The 22,827-nt window shown below is 34.7% G+C and overlaps 2 protein-coding genes across 3 annotated transcripts; both read right to left on the reverse strand.

Annotated features, from left to right (window-relative positions):
- Positions 1 to 4,424: 4,424 nt before the first annotated feature.
- LOC148606657 (transport and Golgi organization 2 homolog) lies at positions 4,425 to 8,938 on the reverse strand. The gene is made up of 3 exons (XM_088545920.1): positions 7,761 to 8,938; positions 6,234 to 6,337; positions 4,425 to 5,147 (listed from the first exon to the last, which is right to left on the reverse strand). The coding sequence occupies exons 2-3, from the start codon at positions 6,314 to 6,316 to the stop codon at positions 5,009 to 5,011; spliced, it is 222 nt and encodes a 73-aa protein (XP_088402046.1). The 5' UTR covers positions 6,317 to 6,337; positions 7,761 to 8,938; the 3' UTR covers positions 4,425 to 5,008.
- A 3,045-nt stretch (positions 8,939 to 11,983) lies between these two features.
- Positions 11,984 to 21,169, reverse strand: LOC148606658 (transport and Golgi organization protein 2 homolog). Of its 2 annotated transcripts, none has more exons than XM_088545903.1 (8): positions 21,145 to 21,169; positions 19,575 to 19,733; positions 17,753 to 17,869; positions 17,048 to 17,162; positions 15,389 to 15,459; positions 14,582 to 14,738; positions 13,034 to 13,153; positions 11,984 to 12,505 (listed from the first exon to the last, which is right to left on the reverse strand). In XM_088545903.1, the coding sequence occupies exons 2-8, from the start codon at positions 19,711 to 19,713 to the stop codon at positions 12,367 to 12,369; spliced, it is 858 nt and encodes a 285-aa protein (XP_088402029.1). In that variant the 5' UTR covers positions 19,714 to 19,733; positions 21,145 to 21,169; the 3' UTR covers positions 11,984 to 12,366. The 2 variants fall into 2 exon arrangements, with proteins under 2 accessions (XP_088402029.1, XP_088402028.1); XM_088545902.1 differs by having other exon boundaries at positions 21,089 to 21,169.
- Between the last annotated feature and the right edge of the window lie 1,658 nt (positions 21,170 to 22,827).

Raw genomic sequence — 22,827 nt, forward strand, 5'->3', positions numbered from 1 at the left:
AAGGTTTTGTTGGGAGCAATGGACTGGTATCATGGACATGAAGTGAATGCTTATGCGCTACGATTTGAAGCGGGAACCAGATCAACAAAGATTTATTTTTATCAATAACTCGGCCTTGCCAGCCACACTATAAAACGTAATTTTTTCTCATTTCATTCAACTCTACACGTTAACGTACTCCCAAATAGAGAAGAGAAACGCTGTCGGACCCACATGGGGTCTGGGAATAGGCCAGAGCGTCATCAAAGCAGCCCAGTCTGTAGTAGAACATACTCTGACCGAGTTCTTTGGTCAGCTACAGTTGCGATCACTTCTAACCTCTCTTCGATCCTGTCAGGATTCGCTGTCATAGAACAGTTCTAAACTGTTAGAAACTGTTCTGACCCGCGACACACCTTGTCAGAGTCTGTCAGGACTTAAGACAAGCTCTATCATAATCTGCCATGGGTCCTGACACCCTCCTGTCAGGAACTGCTCTAGGTAGAACAGATACGTGGATTAGAAGTGTTCCTGACAGATTCTGACAGTCATTAGCTCGAGAATACTTCCCTGACCGAATTACATACAGTACATGTATGTGATTACGGAAAAAAGGCGTATTAGTACGACGTGAAGGAAGCCTTGCTATGTTTAAACTTGAATTTTTTTTTTTCAATTTATTACCCGATTTTTATGTATAGCATGCAGTACCAACAAAAATATTGCCTGCCGTACGTGCTACCCCCTGACAATTTCAAACAATTAATACAGAAATTTTAGACTTTTATGGAACTTTAAAGTGCTCACACTCATATACATTTTGTAAGAAGAAGATATTTTTTAAAGAATTCTGACTCCAACAAATGTGTCACTGCCACCCACATTATAGTTATATTGAAAAAAATAGCATTTTAGTTATTAATTTTAGACCCTCGTGGAAATAAAAAGTGTACGCACTCATACATTTGGCAAGAATATGACATTTTTTTTAAAGAATTTTACTCAAATTAAATTGTCACAGTCACTATATGATAGTTAAATTGAAAACTTTAGCATTTTAGTCATTAATTTTTTACCCTCATGCTACTTTGAAGTGTGCGCACCCATACATTTTGCAGTAAAATGACATTATTAAAGAATGTTGACTCAAAATAATATGTCGCAGCCACCACATGATAGTTATATTGAAAAATTTAGCATTTTCGTCATCAATTTTAGACCCTCATGGAAATAAAAAGTGCTTGCACTCACACATTTTACAAGAATATGACATTTTAAAAGATTTTTTTCTCAAATTAATGTGTCAGGGCCACTATATGATAGTTATAGTGAACAATTTAGCATTTTAGTCATTCATTTTAGACCCTCAAAGCAAGTGTGGGCACTCATACATATGCTAGAACTTTTTACTGAAATAAAGGTGTCACAGTCACTTATATGAAACTCACATTTTTAATTTCTACATTTTCTACATATAAGATCTAGACCATGTCGGGAAACCGGAAGTCTTCAAACTCATAGACTTAAACTTGGTCAATCTTAAACTACGTGTGAATTACCAAACATCTGAAAGTTATCTGTTATGACCTTTACACTTAGAACAGAAACATAGACCTTTAATTTTATAGGAAAAAAAATGATTTAATTAATATCAGTTGTATGAGAGAATGTAAACAAAAATTATAAATGAAAACAATGATATTTTTGAACGATGAGCGACTGGACCGTGATCGACGAAAATTGGAACATAAACAACGATCGAGTTACTGTGCGATGATGATCACGACGAGCTCTATAAATAAAATTGGAAATTCAATGTAAATTTTGAAATAAAGATTTTTTTTTCTAATCGGGTTAGCTAATTTACATTAGTCACACGGTTTCATTAATTAAACGCGGACTTCCTGTTCTAAATTACGTCACATGGAATAGAAAGATTTAGTGTCAGGAACTGCCCTGGGCTATGACAGTTTAAAACAGCTTTTCGTAGTTTCTTTGTCATGACCCAGGACAGTTTCTGTCAGAGTCTGTCAGGCAATAGGGGAACATGTGTCCTGACCCAGGACAGCCTCTGTCAGACCCTGTCAGGATCTGTCAGGATTTCTGTTCTATCTGCTGTCGTAGAACAGAAATCCTGACAGATTCTTACAGAATTTAAGAGAGGTTAGAAGTGATCGCAACTGTATCCCTAAGGCTGGGCTCCGCTACCAACACCAGTTGGTTCTACTAGCCACAAACATCGACCATTAGAGGCCTACATTGGTATTCAAGTCGTTAAAAACCCCAATCACCACGATTTCATTCTATAGAAACATGTACATTGCTGTCGTAAAAAAGATTTTTACGAAGAAAGATTAAACATATTTGTTAAGCAATTTCTCTGAACAGTTCCATACACGACGCGGTTGTGTTGTAGGCAGAATCTGGTAGATTTATTGCGATTATTAGTCGCTTGTATGGTTTAACTGGTAAAAATGCATTGTGTACGTCCGGTGCTTGTACCACTAGCATTTATACAATGTGGTGAACTTCTTCGCTACATTATTCCATAATAATATAGATCAACGTAACATGATTAATATTTTGGTTTAGTTGCACATGAAGGTGTACGCCAGTGTACCAGAAAATTAACTTTCGAAATTCCAACTATTTCAGATATCTTACTATAACGTCTTACTGTTTTGCGATTTTACAGTGTAAACATCTTATATTTATCTTGGTATACTTAATCATTGGCTTGCGAAATACGTGTATGGTTAAATTGCACACTGCTACCGCTGTTGATTTTATATTTCCTCAAACAAATGGAATAATAGTAATACGTTACAATGCAATACCCACAAAGTTCTAATTCGGGTCGACTTACATGAATATCAAGGAATATAAATAAAGAGCATGAGAATGACTCTTTTTACTTTATTATTCATATCGTTCATAAATACAAAAATACCAGTTTACATGTATATATTGTAAATTTCGATATGCTGTACAAGTGTTTCAAGGAGTAACCTCTCATCAGCAGCATATCTTTCATATTTACAATACAATGTACTTCGTGACTGTGTATGGATTTAAAACTATACTGATGAAATGACTTCTTAAGATTGTTTCAGTGCCCCATCAATAACTAAATACGTACATTGTTTTTATTTCAAGCAAATAAAGTGTTATTGTATTTATAATTCTGTTCGAGAAATCCCACTTAAATACGCCATTATTGTTGCTAATAGCCAAGTATTGATAAATGCTGCTCATTATGGTTTTTTCTTGTTTCTCTGTTAAAGGAGAAGACCAAATTATTGTGCAAGTCATAAATATCGAAACTAATCTTATTCTCTACATCAGAGTTCCAAACTGTTGTATTCAGTGTGTACCTGATATGATAAGCTTTCAGATGATACCCAGTTTGCATATACTGGCTAAATCAAAAAAAAATATACAATGCATCCTAAGAACTACTTTGGTTTTTACGGACTACTTTCTGGTATGTGCAGGCGACTGGTTCCCCTTAATAGTGGTATTATACCTTTACATTTAAATGATTTGTCCAAAAACCGAAGAACCCAGAATGCATTTCGGCGTTACTTCGGATATATCGGGTTTATTTTACGCGAACAACGTACAAACCGAGAAGTTGATCAAGCAGACGATTCTCACCGGAGTTCGACGGGAACTTACGAGCTTCGTTTGTAAACAAATCGTCCCGTAGAAACCAACATGGCGGATATTAGTACGAGTTAAGCCAATAAGCGACTCGTTGTTACCAACACGTCATGCATATATGCGAACTGTCTTCAGATTAAATAAAAGAGAGAAAACTCTAGCGGTAAGACCCGACGGTTTAAGAAGTAGAGCTTCAATTCGAAAATGTGCTGTATGTGACGTCGAGTATAATCGAGATTTATTATTTGGAAATTTGAATTGCACCAGCCTATGGGCGCCACCATGATTGGTTGAGCCGTGAGGTCACGAAGTCGGTTTGTAAAGTAAAAATAAATAGGTAATGAATTACGATGTGCGAAGGAACCGCAAATTTAGGACTTTTCCTCTATAATTTCAAATGCAAAGGTGGTCTTTCCCTTTAATAGAAATCCAAATTTCTCACGAAATTGAATATAAACAGACCTCGGGTAGGAACGACAACTTTCAAAGAATTTACACGGGAAATTGGGCGTAAATGTGATTTTTGTTCAAACTAAGCAACAATCGAAATTTGGCTTGTTTACAATATCACGACCGGTTCATTTAATGCTGAATTAAAATGATATCAGAATGGAACAATTCGAATTTTTGCCACAAGTGGAAGTCGTTTTGTAATACATTGCTACGACCGGGCCAGTCGTTATAAATACATGTGTAGCATAAACATAGATTAGAAGCAATAATCTTGCTGTTCTATATCTATGTAACGCAGAGTATTTTTTTAGGGTAAAGTTGGCGTCATTATTACATCTTAAAAAATACCAATGATAATCTGAAAGTCACAAGAAGAAGTTTTAGAGATTGTTAATCGTCTAAAATTTTTGTCAGGCTATAAAATAAAAAAAAATTTTTGTATAGGTAGTAAAAATATATATGCTTCGTGCTTTAATTTCAAAGAAACAAACCAGCGTCTCTTTTGAAAAGAGATGAGTACATCAAAATAACATAACATATAAGACTTAATATGTCTACGCACACTCCCAAAATTAAATTGTTTCCACAGTTATTTACTGCAATATTTAAAGACACCTACAGTAAATGACTTTGCATGGCACACTATTTTCAAAAACATATCCATTACAAGTTATTTTCTTTACTGCAAGATATTGCATTAAAATATTTCAGTTGTTTGTAATATGACAGAGATTATCACAACTGCCCAAAAACATATCTATCATTTTATTTCCGTTTGCCACAAAAAGACCTAGTGTTTGGTTATGCAGAAGCGTCAACATCATGGACCTATTGAATTATCATTTCAGTTTTTAATTTTTGTCGATATTGTACTCCACTTGCGACGGTGCCAAAATGTATCGAATTAGAACTTTCATTCATTTCTAGAATTGAATTTAAACTGGAAGGAGTTTGTTTCCCACTCAACGTTGTCAGGGTCTCTTGGTGTCTTCATTGTTTTCTCTATGAATTCACAATTACCATCATAATCAACTAACACTATGGAATGTGTTCTAAAATTATAAATTGTGTAAATGTGTAATATACATTTAGATCCTTACAATGTCGCCAAAAAGCAAAAATCCAACAAATGTCTTTTGTGTTCTCTTTTCGTTTGTATGAAAGAGTAATCAAGGGAACCAAGGTTATAGCGGTGATAAAAAATGTAATCTAGGGACAAAGACCAGACATGAAAAACAGACACACACGACAAAGAATATAAAGTATCTAAAATCATACCAAATAAGAAGATGTTTTAAAAAATGTTTCTATGAGCAGGATCAGGTGAACCGGTTAGTCATATATGTTTTACAAATGTATAGACCCCGCATGCTCCCAGTTTTTAGTGGAGTCCGAGTTACTCATTTAATTTTGTTACTTTGTACGTATGATTTTAGTTATTTTATGTTCTTTGTTGTATTTGTCTGTTTTCCATGTCTGGTTTTTGTCCCTGGATTGCATTCTTTTGATTAGCGCTATAACCTTGGTTCCCTTGATTACCCACATACATGTATGAAAATTTAGATAAAAAACATATTAAAGAAAAGCATACAAATAACAGCTAAATGGAAATGTATGTAAGTCATAAGATTTGATCGATGAAGATTGTATAGTTTTTGTACGAATTTCCGACGTATGTTTACACGTGTCGTTTAAGTTTCCAAAAAAACCGGTTTTAAAATTATAATTTCACTTCTTTTTCCGACGCAGTCGATATAGTTTCGCTTTTTATCCTTTGACCTTAAAGACGCTCTCCCTAGGAAACACAAGTCATCTGATTAAAATTCTGTTTTAATACTCTTTCATACAAACGAAAAGAGGAAATTAAAATTGATTGCCATGCGTTATTTTCTGATGAAAATTATAAGTAAAAAAAGAACAAATTTGACTGCGTCGGCTATGTACTTGTTTTTAATATAAACATATTTTGTACTCTTAGTGTGTCCAATTGTTAGTCCAGGTTGTCACTACTTTTAGTCTTTGTGTGTTAAGTTCGGTTTGAGGGTCTTTGTAACTTGACATTTTATTTACAGGTTCCGTTTCAATCATTCTAGACCAATGTCAGAAATTTAGCAATGTTAAAATGAGATAGATCCAACCTAGTTCCGAAATCGAGGAAATAAATGGAGAACTTATGTCGACAAAATCTTCCTCCATATTTGCATGCGCTACCTGTTGTCATAATTGACGGTCATCTGGATATCTAAATAGAATATAACCAGTGTCAGCAAAACATTGGAATGATTCAAAACAAGAATAAATGGGCGGGGTTGCCTTAAAAATTTCAATATTATTAATTCATAACAATATGCGGAGGTCAAAGTGTATCATGTAATGATATATAGTTGACACCTGTATAGTAAGACATATCTTTTTATTGCAATAGATTTCATAAATCTAATGCACATTTTGTGAATACTTTCCAATGGAATAATCAAGTTATCATTTTTTTGTCATGCGTCGCGCTTGGTTGTGCAACTTCTATAAAGTTTCCACAGTGACACCTTTTACAACAGTGTATAGTCATGTCCCAGATAGGATCGATAAAATGCTTGAAACGGTATATATATATAGTTTTTTCCAATTCTGTATATTTTCAGCATCATTTATCCAGAACATCAATGTTTATATAAGGTTAACATTTAAGCTGATAATCATATGGCGTCACCAAATGGTTGCCGACTTTAGTAAAATCGGTCGGTTTTCTTAAAAAAGGAGTCAATGCATTCTATTTCAGACTTTTTGTGATATGAGTTGTTTGAATTAAAACTGTATCTCCGGACCATTCAATCACCTAATGACTAAGCTCCACACAGCGACAGACGTGCGTTTTCTTTTCAACTATAAGTGCTGCAGACAGACCTTTCAAAATTATCGGGCGTTATTAATACCATAGGTCGTTTGACAATCGGACAGCCAGTCCTCACAGAAAATGAAAGAATCCGATTGTAACACGACGTATGATTTGAATTATGCTCGAGAATTTTGAAAGGGTCTGTCTGTTGCAGTTAGTAAGAAGGAAAGAAGGAAACAAACGTCTGCCGCTTTGTGAAGCTTGCTTCTAGAGATATTTCGAACGTCACACACTGTTGGGAGCTAACCAATCACCAACCTGCCAAAAAGGCAAAGGCGTATACGGACCAAATTACTGAAAACATTGGATTTCAAAACTAATTGTGTAAATCATGTAAAGATTCTTTTGATTTCTTATTATCAAACTGAGAATTTCATCAAGGCGTTCCTCAACACAATTTTGACCAATCACATAACTTTAAACTGACGATTTGAGAAAAAACTCAGGATTTGAGGAAATTCCAAACTTAAGATTTTTTATGGTAGCCAGCTGTAAAATAATTGTCGATCAAGTTCCATATATGGCAACCGATATATGCAATATTATTTACATGATAAAAAAAATCTTGTGGTTAACAGGAAATTAATATCAAGCAGGAACCAAAACTGAGTCTCGCGTACACATACAAGTGTAATAATTTAGACAGAATGATAAAATGACGGACGGACAAGATGTTTTCAAGAACCACCTACAAGCTCACTTGGTGATCAACATTGCACCGATCTTTGTATTACATATACGATAATGTAATATATGTATATAATACATGTACCTTGTCTCGTCTTTTAAAAGAGCGACAAGTTCTTCCACAAGTACTGTTTAGTGTTCTGTACTATTATGTTTCAGTACAATACTCTCAAATCTGTCTTTATTTTGTTCTGACTTCTTCCAAGTTGTATCTGGTGATGCGTTGTCACAGGTAAAGATGCCTGTAATGAAGGGCATATTAATTCAAAAATGTATAAAGCACAGACTTTCGAAAAAGGATGACTGGAATATATTTTTAGAAACATTCTGGCCCAGATTTTGCCTACGAATTAATATAGAAAGCATCTAGGAAGAAAAATTGAATTATCGTTCGCTTAAAAATTCCAAGTTTTGAAAATCAAATGGTTTGAGCCTAAATTTGTCAGATACCAGCTGGTCTGAATTACTGTTGCGATCTCTTCTAACCTCTCTTAAATTTTGTAAGAATGTCAGACTCTGTCAGTATTTCTGTTCTACGACAGCAGATAGAACAGAAATCCTGGCAGATTCTGACAAGGTCTGACAGAGGCTGTCCTGGGTCAGGACACATTTTGCCCTATTCCCGGACAGATCCTGACAGAAACTGTCCTGGTCGTGACAAAGAAAATACGAAAAGCTGTTTTAAACTGTCATACCCCTGGACAGTTCCTGACACTGAATTTTCTATCCTGTGTGAGGTAATTTAGAACAGGAAGTCTGCGATTTATAAACGAAACTGTGTGACTAACGTAAATTAGCAAATCCGATTAGGAAAAAATCTTTATGTCAAAATTTACAGTGAATTTCCAATTGCAATATATATATAAAGCTCGTCGTGATCATCATCCCACAGTCACTCGATCGTTGTTCATGTTCCAATTATCGTCGATCCAGTCCAGTCACCCATCGTTCAAAAATTATCATTGTTTACATGTATAACTTTTTTTACATTCTGTCATATACCTGTGATATTAATTAAATTGAATTATTTTATTATAAAATTAAAGGTCTATGTTTCTATTCTAATCAATATAAGAGTAAAAGTGGTAACCGATAACTTTAAGATGTTTGGTAATTCTCACGAAGTTAAAGATTAACAAAGTTCTTTTAGAGTGAAAGCTACTTTTAATAACATAAGGATCACAAATCATTCTAAAAAATGTTAAAATAGACAATTTTTTCTGTTCTGTAACTCTTTTTTTTTAATTTTATACAACAATAACTGACAAACTTGCAAATATTATTTACTAGTATTTCTGTATTAAAAGTGCCAGAACATAAGTACCATTTAAATATACACCATTATCTGACCATGATAGTGGTTTTGTGGGTCTACTCCAGAATTCGTCCCGATTATTGGCGATAATAATACGATATTTCCCTTCAAATCGGTCATCACTTAAGTACATAAACAATAAGCACATCGGTAAGTAAACTGTAAACACCTTTATCCGTAGTCTGACTGAAAACAGAAAAAAAAGTGCAATTCGTGTACTTGATTTCTGAGATTGTTCGGAATTACCGAACCCGGACCGGACTTATTTTATTAATCATGTGACTGTATCAGACAGGCCCGCAAAAATTGGCCAGAAAGAGTAATCAAGGGAACCAAGGTGATAGCGGTAATCAAAAGAATGTAATCCAGGGACAAAGACCAGACGGCATCCATAAGAACTTTAAAGTTATAATTCCAATTTATGGAGCGTGGTTCACGGACCTTTAGAAAGGATTTTACGCGGAGATTCGTTTTTGATAATGGTTAAATCTCCCGTAACGACGTCACCAGAAGGACCATATTTGAATGGAGAGAACAGTCAGGTGGTTTAGTCTTGAAGTCCTCAATCTCGAGGTTCTGCAATAGCCTTTTATAATTGAAAATGTTGGATGCAATGAGTGAGGTATAGGAATATGAAATAATTGGTATGGATTTGTCTTTGGAATATGGGAGAATTTTGTTGGTAACGTTTTTGTGATGGAGGATGTTAGCCAAATTAATTACATCTATACCTTTGTTGACAAACGGTAGTGGAAAAAATGATCGTTTTCCTTCATCTTGACTTTTCACACAAACTGGTTTAAAGAGTCTGTGGAAACCAATATCCAAAATGATGGCAACAAGTCTGTATAATGATGAAGTGGGGTCAGAAACAAGAGTGTCAAGACTTGTTTTGTAAAGGGAGTGTAGTAGAGTGAGAGGTATAGAATAAAGTTTGGTGCTAATGTGATGAAGTCCAAGAGGTTTTTGTATGAAAGGAAGGAGACCATCTATGGAGACATCATGTAACTTAGGTGACGTAAAGTGGCGATGGCCATGACTCCTTTCCCGTCTTGGATTTTTGTCAAATAAATTCATCACATTTATGCTATTGTTATATTGGCTTGAAAGGTTTCCTATACTTTTGATGTTGTCATTGCATCCGTAAGGTATTGCAATACCTAGTCTGCGTATCCAGTACTCCTCTCTTTCCCTACGATAGTTTTTACTTAGAACGGGACGATGTAGGATGGTAATTTTTTTTTCTAAAATACGAACTTTCATGTAGAGGATTGAATGATTTTGTCGATTAATGTGTTGATCAACTGTCGAGAATTTGATGGTGTTAATTCCCGAACGATGACCGCACATTCTTTTATAAAATCGTTCTTGCGTTTCTCCGACATATATTAAACCACATAAGTTGCATTCTAATCCATGTATTAAGTTTGTTGATTTGCAACTTAAGTCATCGTGACTTCTTGTATGGAAGGTTTTGTTTGTAAAGTAACTGGAGAAGTAAGGGTTGGTTATAAGAATATTGCATGTTTTGCCATTTTTAATACCACATTTTGATATGGTACAATGTGGTTCGTCATCGTTGTAGTCAAGTATTTCGTTTAAAGTGATGGAAAATGGTTTGATAATTTTAACTTTACAAAGAATTTTTCTACTGGAATAGATGGTCTGCAGACTGAACGTGTAATTGGCTACTTTTATTTGAATTGGTCGGGGTAGTTTCCATACCAGATGTGAGCGTGCTAAGATTCTAAGATTCCCATCTGGGGACACCACATACTCACAAGAAAACAGTGTGTCCGATCTGCTGTCAGGTTCGGACCTTTTTATACTGGATGACGTCCGAGCCAGTTATTCTTTCATTCCTCTTGTTAAAACCATTAATTTAACGATTATATTACTGGGTTGATAGTACCTTCGGGGACAAAATCCACCAGCAGAAGTATCGACCCAGTGATGTAAAATAGTAATCAAGGGAATCAAGAGTAATCAAGGGAACCAAGGTTATAGCGGTAATCAAAAGAATGTAATCCAGGGACAAAGACCAGACATGGAAAAAAAACATACACAACAAAGAACATAAAGTAACTAAAACCATACATACAAAGTAACAAAAGCAAATGAGCAACTCGGACTCCACTAAAAACAGGGCGCATGGACCAGGTGCACCGGTAGGGTAAGCATCCTCTGCTTTTCTAGAAACACCCGCCGAGTTGCTCATAAAAAGTCAAGTCCGGGGTAGACAAACGAGGAAAGGAAAACTATGACCCGTTGAATAAATCAGGTTTGAGTATTTGTGCAAAATTGGTCGTAAGTTATGACTTCACAATATTTTGATCAAATATGACGTCATGACTAAAGACTAATATTACACTTTCTTTATTCACATTACAACCACTTCAAATTTGATCAAATGATAGGGTACAATTAAAGGATCAAACACGGAGAGAAATATTTGGACAGTACTTAAGGATGCACTGTCAGTTTTCATGTTGCAGATTGATGCACCATAACGATCCACGAGTTCATGAAGACGACCATTAAACTTCTGTAGTGATGACATCAATCAAGTATATTTTATTTTTAAATATTGGCATAAATGGTGAGCCTGTGGTAAAACAATGGTAAACAGGAGTTTTCATGTTTTTTTCGATTCATATAGGGCAATTACGGTCCTTTTTTACTTTATCGTGACCTATTTACGGTAACCTTAGACCAGTCATATTTGTCTTTATTTGGCTCTATACTTTACGTTCTGTCTGTCGAAATGGTCGCTAGTTTAACTTAGTGCCTTGTATTATTTATAATGAAGAAGAGGCAAACTAAGTAAAGCGATGTTATGTATGACAATAGTTATTGCATTATAAGGTCACAGTGTTCACACATGGACAGGTACAACCTTTCATTCATTGACAATTTAGTGTTTGTTTCCATGCATGAAGACGCACGTGGCAAGTACTACCGTGTACATGTGTAAGTAACTTTATGCAATATAATAAAATATAACGTTTAATATTTTTATCAAAATATAAATTTGGTTTTCATTCACGCTACTGAAATGAATGAAAACAGCTGATACACATCGGAATGCTACGTGTGTCTATTTACATGATTTAAGGTGTGCAGTAATTTAAACACACACACACAAGCCACGTCCAGTAAGTTGCAGCAATCGAAAATCAACCGGTGCTGTGGTCTCAAAATCTTGTAAGGAAAACATTAAAATCAAACAAAATTTCGATTTCTAAAATACTAGTAGTTGGAATGTCTCTACCTAAGGTTTTTGTATTGAAATCATTTCTATACTGATGATAATAATGAAAAATTGGAATAAGATTATTAATCACAAATGTATACTTCTAAAGAAACACCAAAGCGTCTATCCCTCTCCAGAATTGAATTTAAACTGGAAGGAGTTTGTTTCCCACTCAATGTTGTCAGGGTCTCTTGGTGTCTTCATTGTTTTCTCTATGAATTCACAATTACCATCATAATCAACTAGCACTATGGAATGTGTTCTGAAATTATAAATTGTGTTTACATGTACAAGTTAGATCTGACCACAGTATTTTTAAGTTGATATCTCATTTTGGTCAACATGGTATATGTTGAGGTATTCCATGGGGAGAATGAATGTATTATTGAGTGAATTTGATGATGTTTATGTTTGTTGTTTCCGTCCAATTTTTTTTCCTTAAATTAAAGGAGGTGGTTACGACCTCGTTTAACTAGTTTACCCATGTATATTTCATGCGTCTATCCGTCTGTGTGTCCTTATATTTTTTTAGTTTGATTTTGAAGAATTGTTATTGTTCTGTTATGCTGATTTTATCATAAGGCCTTCAAGAGCTTACTTTAATGTGTGTTTACACTTGCTTAAGACTTTAGCTGATATCAGAAAGTATTAACAAGTGTGTACTTAAGTTATACGCTGGTTGGTTTGTAACATTTCATCATATCTATTTTTCCAATTGTATTTTTGAGGAATACATCTATTTACAATGTATTTATTTATTGCTGTCGATCATGTAACTAGCATATTATACCTAGTCCCAAAATCAAGTTTTGGCGAGCAAACAAACGGAGAACTTTGTTCAGAAATTAAATCTTCCTCCTCCATATTTACCAAAGCTGCCTGTTGCCGTAACTGCTTATCATCTGGATATCTGTAAAACCATCAGACAATGTTTAGACAGGTATGACACGAAAAGTTACAGTGGCTATGGTTCAAAATTATTCAGAAAGAGTAGGCAGGGTTGACATTTCAATATGAATGTGATCAACGCATTACAGGCGCGTAGCTGAGGCCAAATTGAAGTGTAGGCAAAATTATGGCAGGGGGTCTGGGGCGGAGCTCCGCGGAGATAGCGTTTTAGAGCATCATTTATGCCTCTCCTGAATGTATTTTATCTCCAAAAAAAAAAATTGGAAAATTAAGTGCAGGCAAAAGCTTTTTTGCCTAACGGCAGCTACGCGCCTCCATTAAGCTTTAGATAGGATAGGGTTCGTTATGTTGTGTTGATGATTGTATAGTAATAAAAATGCAATGTCTTACACTTAAAACAAATCTTCAAAACTAAATATAGCATTTACGTGCTCCGAAAAATTCAAATTTCCGTAAAACAGAAAGTTGATATCGAACTGACAATTGTTGAAACACAAAAAATGTATGGTCCTTCGCTATGAAGGTACATATAATTAAATATAATAGAAACAGCTGGGATAACTGAGAGGGAACTGAAACCCACACACATCGTATCTAACCCCTAACGCAGATTTTATTGTTCCAACGCTGAATTCACGGTTTATTCTAACGCCGGTGTTTGTTAAAATGTAGAATTTTAAATAATTTTCCACTAAGTGAGTTTCTCGTCATAACGATATAAGTAAAAAAATCTTTGATATTCATTTAATTTGTTTGAAGCAAGTATAATCACTGTCTGTGTGGATTTGTTTTTGTTTTTGGATGCCCCTCTTGAAAGTGAGAAAATTTACGAATTTTTTACCTATAAGATACAAATGTATATTTTTTAATCTATTAATATAAATCACGCTGATGATTTTGTTATATAAAACACTTTTGTCGTGAATATAACCAGCTAACTTAAGCCGTGCTGTATCATTAGTAATCAAAACGTCACGCCTGCAATATCTCAACATATGGATGTCAGAAAACATTGTTTAAAAGGAAGCCAAAAAAGATTGAAGTCATCACTACAGAAGATTTATGGTCATCATCATGAACTCGTGGATCGCTACGGTATATCCATCTGCGCCATGAAAACTGATTTATCCCACGTGTCATAGTTTTCTTTTCCTCTTTTGTCTACCCCAAACTCGGCGGGTGTTTCTAGAAAAGCAGAGGACGCTTACCCTACCGGTGCTCCTGGTCCATGCTCCCAGTTTTTAGTTGAGTCCAAGTTGCTCATTTGCTTTTGTTGCGTTGTATGTATGATTTTAGTTACTTTATGTTCTTTATTGTGACTGTCTGTTTTCCATGTCTGGTCTTTGTCCCTGGATTACATTCTTTTGATTACCGCTATAACCTTGGTTCCCTTGATTACTCTTTGATACAGGTATATGAATACATGTACCTTGTTTTGTCTTTAAGAAGATTGATCAGTTCCTCCACGAGTTCTGTTTTATGTTCAGTATTATTATATCGCCGTACAATGTTCTCAAATCGGTCTTTGTTCCGTTCGGACTTTTGCCAAGTTGTACCTGGTGCTGCATTGTCGCAGGTAAAGACGCCTATAAGATATGTACACCAAATCATTAATGTATAGACATAGAACTTCAACTTTATTTTCGATAGGGACTGGGATTATGCCACTAATTTGCGAAAAAAAAAAGTATTTAGCCATGATGGCCCACATGACAACCTTATCCCATCATTAAATCTTGCCCTGACCCGGGGTATAACAATGCCCATTTTGGAAGTAGTCTTATAAATCATTAGAACGTTTGTAATTTGTAACACCCACTCGGCGGGTGTTCAAAGAAAACATGCCCCCAGTTTTAGTGGCGTTCGAGTTGCTCTTTTACTTTTATTCTTTGTATGTATTATTTTAGTTACTTTATGTTCATTGTTGTGTTTGTCTGTTTTCCATGTCTGGTCTTTGTCTCTGAATTACATTCTTTTGATTTCCGCTAGAATCTTGGTTCCTTGATTACTCTTGTATTCAGCATTGGACATCAATCATGTAAGCATCCAAGTACATCGTTACTTGGATTGATTTCATTATGTTTCAAATGAAAGCTTGATAGGCTTCGGTGAAATTGAATATGATACAATAATATCACTGATTTCAAGTTATATCCCTTACCCTAGGTCTACCTCCTTAAAGTCAAATATTTCTAGTATATTTGTATAATGCAACTTATTATGCAAGACAACTTACCAGCTAAATTACTTCTAAGACTGACTTGTTTCCCAGACAAATCACAGCATAAAGATTCTGATTTCGACGAGCTAAATTAAATAGATTGCAATTTTAAAAAGTTCCGTTCTTTAAAACCATGAAAAAAGTGATTCATGCATACATCCAGCACAAATATATTTTGACTAATTAAGCATTTACAAAGGATATAGCAATATTTTATTTCAATAAACCAACCCAGAAAATGCAAAATGCAATATGTCCCTGTTCATTTCTCTTGGTTGACAGTGTAACGAAATGATATTGCAGACATTATTTTAAGAACGGTTTATTTAATACAAAACAATAATCAAAACAACTTCCCTCAGAAAATGCAACAACGAACAAGATTCTTTCAAGAGCCTGAATAGCTCACCTGGTTTAATACCTTAAAAACTGACAGGCAAAAACCTACAAAAGGGGGCAAACACCTTACACCAAATTAGCATTTTTAAACATTAATCATCGCTCTACTTATGTTAACTGAATAAAATGCTAAAATTTAAAATCATTAAAAACGAAATGATCATTTTTCCCCAAATTTATAACAATCATAAATCGTTACATAATACTTTACATATACATTTTTTTTTTAATTTACTAAATCATCAATCTGCTGTTGTTTTGTTCATAACATACAAAAAAAACCAGGAAAAATGACCAAAACAACATTTTCTGGGGGTCAAAATTCCGAGAAATGTCAACAGATTTTTCTGAAATTTGCCCAAAAATAGTTATCGAAATACTGAACATTTTATCAATTTACAATAATCATCAATCTGATTTCGTTTTCAAAATAATAGGCAAAAACTGATAAAAACGTCAAAAATAACACTACCAAGTGCTAAAAGAGTCAACAGATTTTTTCTGACATTTGCACCAAAAAAAGATATTGAAATACTGAATATTTTATCAATTTACAATAATCAACAATTTGCTATTGTTTTCTAAATAATAGACAAAAAACTGTCAAAAAAGGTAAAATTAGCAAAAATGTCAGTAACTCCAAAATTTGTAAATCGATCATTTGAAATTTTCAGTGAACCAAAATACCTAAGATGTTTCAGATTTCCTTTATCTGTTATTGTTTTTGAGATATAAACAACAATATATGATGATACTCCTATGTTCTATTTTTAACAACAGCGGCAATGTTGTTTGGGAAAAGCACCATGATAGCGGATACAATTCAGGGGCTGATCCAGGGTTTGAGTTTGGGGGTGCGTTAATTGAATTAAATGCCGTGCAAAGCAAGGCAAAAAATATTATGGGGTGAAACTTGTGAATTTTTTTTCTGACCGATTTAAGGGGGGGCGTACGCCCGGTGGGCCAGTCCTTTGATCCGCGCCTGCAATTTTAGGAGAAACCATGCCAAGGATGACTGTAAATAAGTTTTTTCAAATTATATTCAGTGGTTTCAGACGAGATTTTTAAAAGAAAAGTTAACGACGACAGACGCAAGGAGATGACAAAAGCTTGCATGACCTTTTATGCCAGGTGAGGTAAAAAAAATAATTTTGTATAGTGAAACACCGTTTTTAATTAAGTAATATTTAAATCATGTTTATTTATGATCCCCATAAAATATTTTGCAACAAAAAAATTCCTTAAAATTCAAATTCTCTTCTCCTCTACATGTACCTGAGATCCAGCAGAATGAGATGGAAAGCGTTGAAGTTTTCTGGATTTTTCACATTTTCTTCTGCAAACTGTTGACCAGATATATCATTAGATATGTATTCTCTGACGAGGTGACCTAAAAGTAAGACTATAGATTGATTGATCGTGGTTTGGAGTACTACCATGGATGTTTTGTTAATTCAAGGACAAAACGTTCAATCAATCGAGCACACACTGTTAGTACAAGACCGATGCGCTGAGCCAGAAATGGGTCGTGAGCGCGTAGCTATGCAATCAATGCAGCCTGTCCTATGGTGTGAGGGTTTCCTCGTCGTTCATTCGAGATCCATGAGTGGCCTTGACCTGATATTTTTCATCCCGTTGGGTTTGTATCTTCAGTTTTTAGTCGAGTCCGAGGACGTTTACCCAACCGGTGCACCTGGTCCATGCTCCAAGTTTTTAGTGGAGTCCGAGTTGCTCATTTACTTTTGTTACTTTGTATGTATTATTTTAATTACTTTATGTTCTTTGTTGTAATTGTCAGTTTTCCATGTCTGGTGTTTGTCCCTGGATTACATTCTTTTGATTTCCACAAGAATCTTGGTTCCCTTGATTACTCTATGACATATCCACCAGGTCAATTCTCTTCATGATAATATTTGTCTGTTTTGGTATCGCAGTGTCATATGATTTCTGGGATTTGAAAGGTTAACTTTACAGTCCTACCTCTTCCCTGCCTAGTTGTGTCAAGGATGCCAAGAATATTGAGAAGGACGCCTATTTTACCGGCTTTGGAAACTCCTAACCATGTACCTCCTTCCCGTCCAGGAAACAAATCTTGCCCTGAAAGGAAAAGTGTGACGCAGGGAACTCGTAGACCCAAAACATAAAAAGTTTGCAAGAAAAACAATTCTTTTGCAAATTTCACACGAAAAGAAAACACTTGTGTTCTGCGACAAATATCTACAAATGCTTCTACTTCTGCTATGGAAATTTTTCCAATTGACCACAAGTGAGGCTTTGTTTATCTACTATTTTAAGGACGAACACTTCTTGCCAGGCCGTGTAGAATAAGGTTTTCTCAACGAAATATGATTCTTTTTTCTTAGTTATCTCCTGACAGACAAACAAAAAAAACTTATCCTGCCATGGATGATATAAAATTACAGTCCAAGGAATAACCAAGCTCTAGCTCTTACTGAATCTTAACCAATCCAAAGAATGTGCAAGGACCTGACCAGATCAAACCTCCTGTTCTCAAAGAACTAGCCATTGGTATACATGTACAAGCAATTCTTTGTCTTATTAATGAAAAATCTCTAAATTCTGGTTAAGTACCATCTGACTGGAATACAACACGTCTCTCAAATTTACAAGAAATCCTGAAAATTATAGACCAATATCTTTGACATGCGTTTGCTGCAAAATCATTATTTAGTTAGTGCCATCATGAACAATTATGAAGACGAAAAACAATATTTTATATCTATTTTAACACGGCTTATGGCGACAAAGATCTTGTGAAACATAACTTTTATTTTAAATTTTATTGAAGATGTAACTACAATTTTTGAAAATTCTTTTCAGACAGACATATAATTAAGTATAATTAATCATGGATTTCATTTAGGCATTTGATGAAGTCAGTCGCAATGTACTACCTCTCAAGTAAAAAAAAACAGGTTTACAATGCAAAACTAATAAATGGATACATAGTTCCCTATCTTATCGTACTCAAGCAGTTGTCCTCGAAGCTGTAACATCCGCCTTTGTTGACGTCACAGTCAGTGGTACCCACATACCTCAAGATTCTGTACTGCGACCCAGTCTGTTTTATTTTATATTAATGATATGCCAGTAGGCCTGAAGTCCACATAACGTTTATTCGCCGATGAAACCACCGCCTATCGGCGACTGTAAGACACTGCCAACTGATTTAGATTAACTAGGAGAATGAGAGCAAAAAGGCACATGGCATTCCACGCTGAGAAATGTAATGTCTTTCGATTTCTAGTAACAAAAACCCTCATGTGAACAACCTATGCAATAAAGCCACCAATACATTAATCTTTCTTAAAATTTAAACATCCGTTCACCAAGGTAAAGGTGCAAGCATATGAATCGCTAGTCAGGTTATCACTAGAACTTGCCTGCTCAGTATGGGAGCCCATACACTGTAAATGTCATAAACAAAATAAAAATAGTACAAAGGCGTGCAGCTAGGATTGTGACCAAGAGACATCACAATACATCTATAGTGTGTCCAGAATGATACAACATCAAAATTGGAGAAGCCTAGCTCATAGAAGATCAGACAAAAGATTAATAATGTTATATAAAATCAATTACTTTCTAGTTGACATCACTAAAACAGACCGGTTAATTCCACCTCTCAGACAGTCCAGAAACATACACTCATTGTCCGACCAAATTCCTCAGTGTCTGATATGATTTCATGTATTTCGTTTTATTAATTGTTCCATTTGGATATATGGACAAATCTATCATTTTAAATCACTACATTACATGTATCTGCCAAAAACCGTACCACTTAAAAATACTCCATCTTCCGACCATGACAGTGGTTTTGTAGGTCTACTCCAAACTTCGTCCCGGTTATCGGCGATGATTAGACGATATTTTCCTGGAGTCCGTTCATCATTCAAATACATAAACAATAAACACATTTTTCTTTTTGGTAGATTATCTGCGATCAGAAAAAAAAATAGCGTGAACATAATCATATAAAAAGGCTTGGGCCAACTTTCCCGGTATTTAGTTCATTGAAACGTATAAGTACTAACAAGTAAATAATGTCATAGTTTTAGAGCGAGGGTGGACTCAAAACCCTGACTTGGGAGGATGGTCTTGACTTTGTACTGGCATTTCAAACGAAATAGTGGGTTAAATCTAATTAGGCATTTAAATACGTCACGAATCAATGATATATTTGGTTGATTTGGAAACACCTGGAAAACTGGTGTAACAACACGAACTTTTAAATACTGGTATACGAACTTTCCTGGGATAAAATATGACTAATCGATTATCGAAAGTGAGAAGTGGCGTTTTAATGATAACATTTATACAAAAAAATAAAAACATGAAAAAATATTCCCGGGTCAAACTCGAACCAAAAACCTCCGCATTATTGCAGAGTACAATTGTCAAACCAGGTAGGCTACGGACATAAGTAATATGGTCGTAATAAGATACATAACGTTAAACTGTTTTGGTGTTGTTTTTTTTTTTTTTTCTTTTTCAGCGAAAAGCACATTTCCAACTAATTTGTGCTTATAGAAAATGTTCTTATAAATCACACTACGCAAAAATTCCTAAACTGTGATGGTTGCGGAGGTGCTTCTATGGGTTGCGGATGTACTTCTTTGGGAATTCCTCATTAATAGTGTTCTATTTAGACAACAAATGTCGAAAATGCATTTTCAACGATTTTTTTGCGATTTTTTCGAAATTGGTCCCATTTATGGTCAGAATCCTGGGGAAAATGGCCTAGGTCATTTAATAGAATTTCCAGACTTGGTTTGAATGTGGTGGAAAGGGATTTCAACCTCTTATGTTGTATACTAAGGAGTAAACCAAAATTTATGTATCTTCCTGTATCTCCGGGAAGAGAATGGTTTTGCCATGCCCCACTTTTTTCGGAATGTTTTAACGGTCTTCCACAGGAATAACTTTATACTTATCAATGTCTATTAGTGGATCATCAAATAAAAATCAGAATTAAAACCTTGTAACTTGATTAGACAAATTGTATATCAAATAATTACAAAAGTATTTTTTTCATATCCAATTCATTTTATAGGAAAGTCAGTAACTCGAACAAAAAATTCAGTTGGCCTCTCTGAACAACATGTTTTGGACTTTATTGTGATTTATTGTGTTCGTATTGTTTTTGGTATCTAGATGTTGTATTATGATCAGTCATATATGTATATATTTATAGTAAACAACCAGTAAAAATTTAAACACAATTTAAACTTAAAAGAAATAAATAAGAGTGTATAAGCATAAGGTTTGAATAACCGAAATTAAATAACATACGTCATACGGCACATCAGCATTTTGATCATGTTCTTTACTAAATTGAGTAAACTTACTTTCAGTTTCGGATAACGCGAGTACATAGTAAAGGTAAAACCAATACGGAGAAATGAAATAATTATTTCCGGATATCTCCTTAACAAGTAATATAATATGCAGTTTCTTTCGGTTAGTCTTCCTCGTAAATCAAAAATCAATCGAATATATTTATTTTCTCGAAAGGGTTAACATATGGTACTATTGTGCACATATTTATTTTTAAATAAATCGTTGAGGGGGACAATTGCCTGATCGATAGACGGAAGATCATATATAGCTAAATGACAGATACGTTCTATAAATTGTAATGTAGTGCATTCTTACGAAGTTGACTTATATTTTTAAAATTATATTTCTAATCCATGTACATTTTTGATCAGATAGGAAATTAAAATTTATGAAGTGCACCTAATATTCATTCCATAACGCATGTTTATGGACAAAAACTAATTTCCTCAAGGACTAATACTGCAAACAGCCTTGAGTTGCTTAGAAGGGTAGGGATTGTCGTCGGAGCTACACGAATATTTCTTGTACCGTTAAATTTCTTACAAACAAGCTATTGGGTCATACTACATGACATCACGTACGGCGTCACGAAATAAATGTTATGGTGGGGTCACCCTCTTCATTTGGTATCGTACATGTACATATGCGCAACTCGGCGGTATTTACCATTGGTCAGTGCACCTAGTCCATTTTAATTTCTTTTTAGTGTGTATTTCTAGTTTACTCTTCAAGGACGACGTCAAGATGCAGATTACGTTTTCTTTTACGTTAGTATGTACTTCATTGGTCTACTCACATGTTCCATACATTTGCATTTACTTTCAAACAACTTAATTTTAGATTTAGCAGTACTTTCACTGTATGTGTTTTTCTTTTAATTTCAAGTTCTGTTTTGACATTGTCTTCGTTAGTACATATATAACTCAAATTTGATACATTTTGGGATTTAGTTAATACTTCAAAAAGTTGATCCAGGCATTTCATTTTTTTAAATGAAAAGGAGCCGTGTACAGCACTTTCACCACCACTAAAACCACACATCCACACAATACTGATGGTTCAAAATTTCATTTAAATTTCGTTTCCATTTTTTTTTGTTTCGTTTCATTTCGTTTTTATTTTGTTTCTTAAAATGTAATCTTGACAATCTACAGAATGTGTTTTAGGTTTAAACGTAGCCAATCACGTGGAATCAAAGGCATTGATACTTCTATTTATGTATTTTATTTTTTCCTTGACAATCATTTATGTAACTAAGGGTAACAACAAAATAACTGAACACTAATCTGATTCATAATCAATTCAAAATCAAAATAAATCAGGCAAAATAGATATTACACCATTGGATCAGCTTGCAATTGTACCACAATGGTCTTGACTCATCCTCCCAAGTCAGGGTTTTAGAGCGAGGGTGGACTCAAAACCCTGACTTGGGAGGATGGTCTTGACTTGGTACAGGCATTTCAAACGAAATGGTGGGTTAAATCTAAGTTTTACAGCATTTAACCTCCCTCTTTCATTGCGGCCTGACTTTACCAGTAGAGATTAAAAAGCACGTGCATACTATTGTTATGATCGGTAAATCAGCGGTCACAGCAGCACAAAGAACAATATATAAATGTAAAATGTTATTTCAATCGCAAACTGTAAACATGGGCAGTGCTTTTATACGAAATAATCGATTTGATACA

Source organism: Perna viridis, chromosome 9 (genome assembly GCF_037379345.1).
Source record: "Perna viridis isolate PV_CMFRI_1.1 ecotype Kerala chromosome 9, ASM3737934v1, whole genome shotgun sequence".
NCBI lineage: Eukaryota > Metazoa > Mollusca > Bivalvia > Mytilida > Mytilidae > Perna > Perna viridis.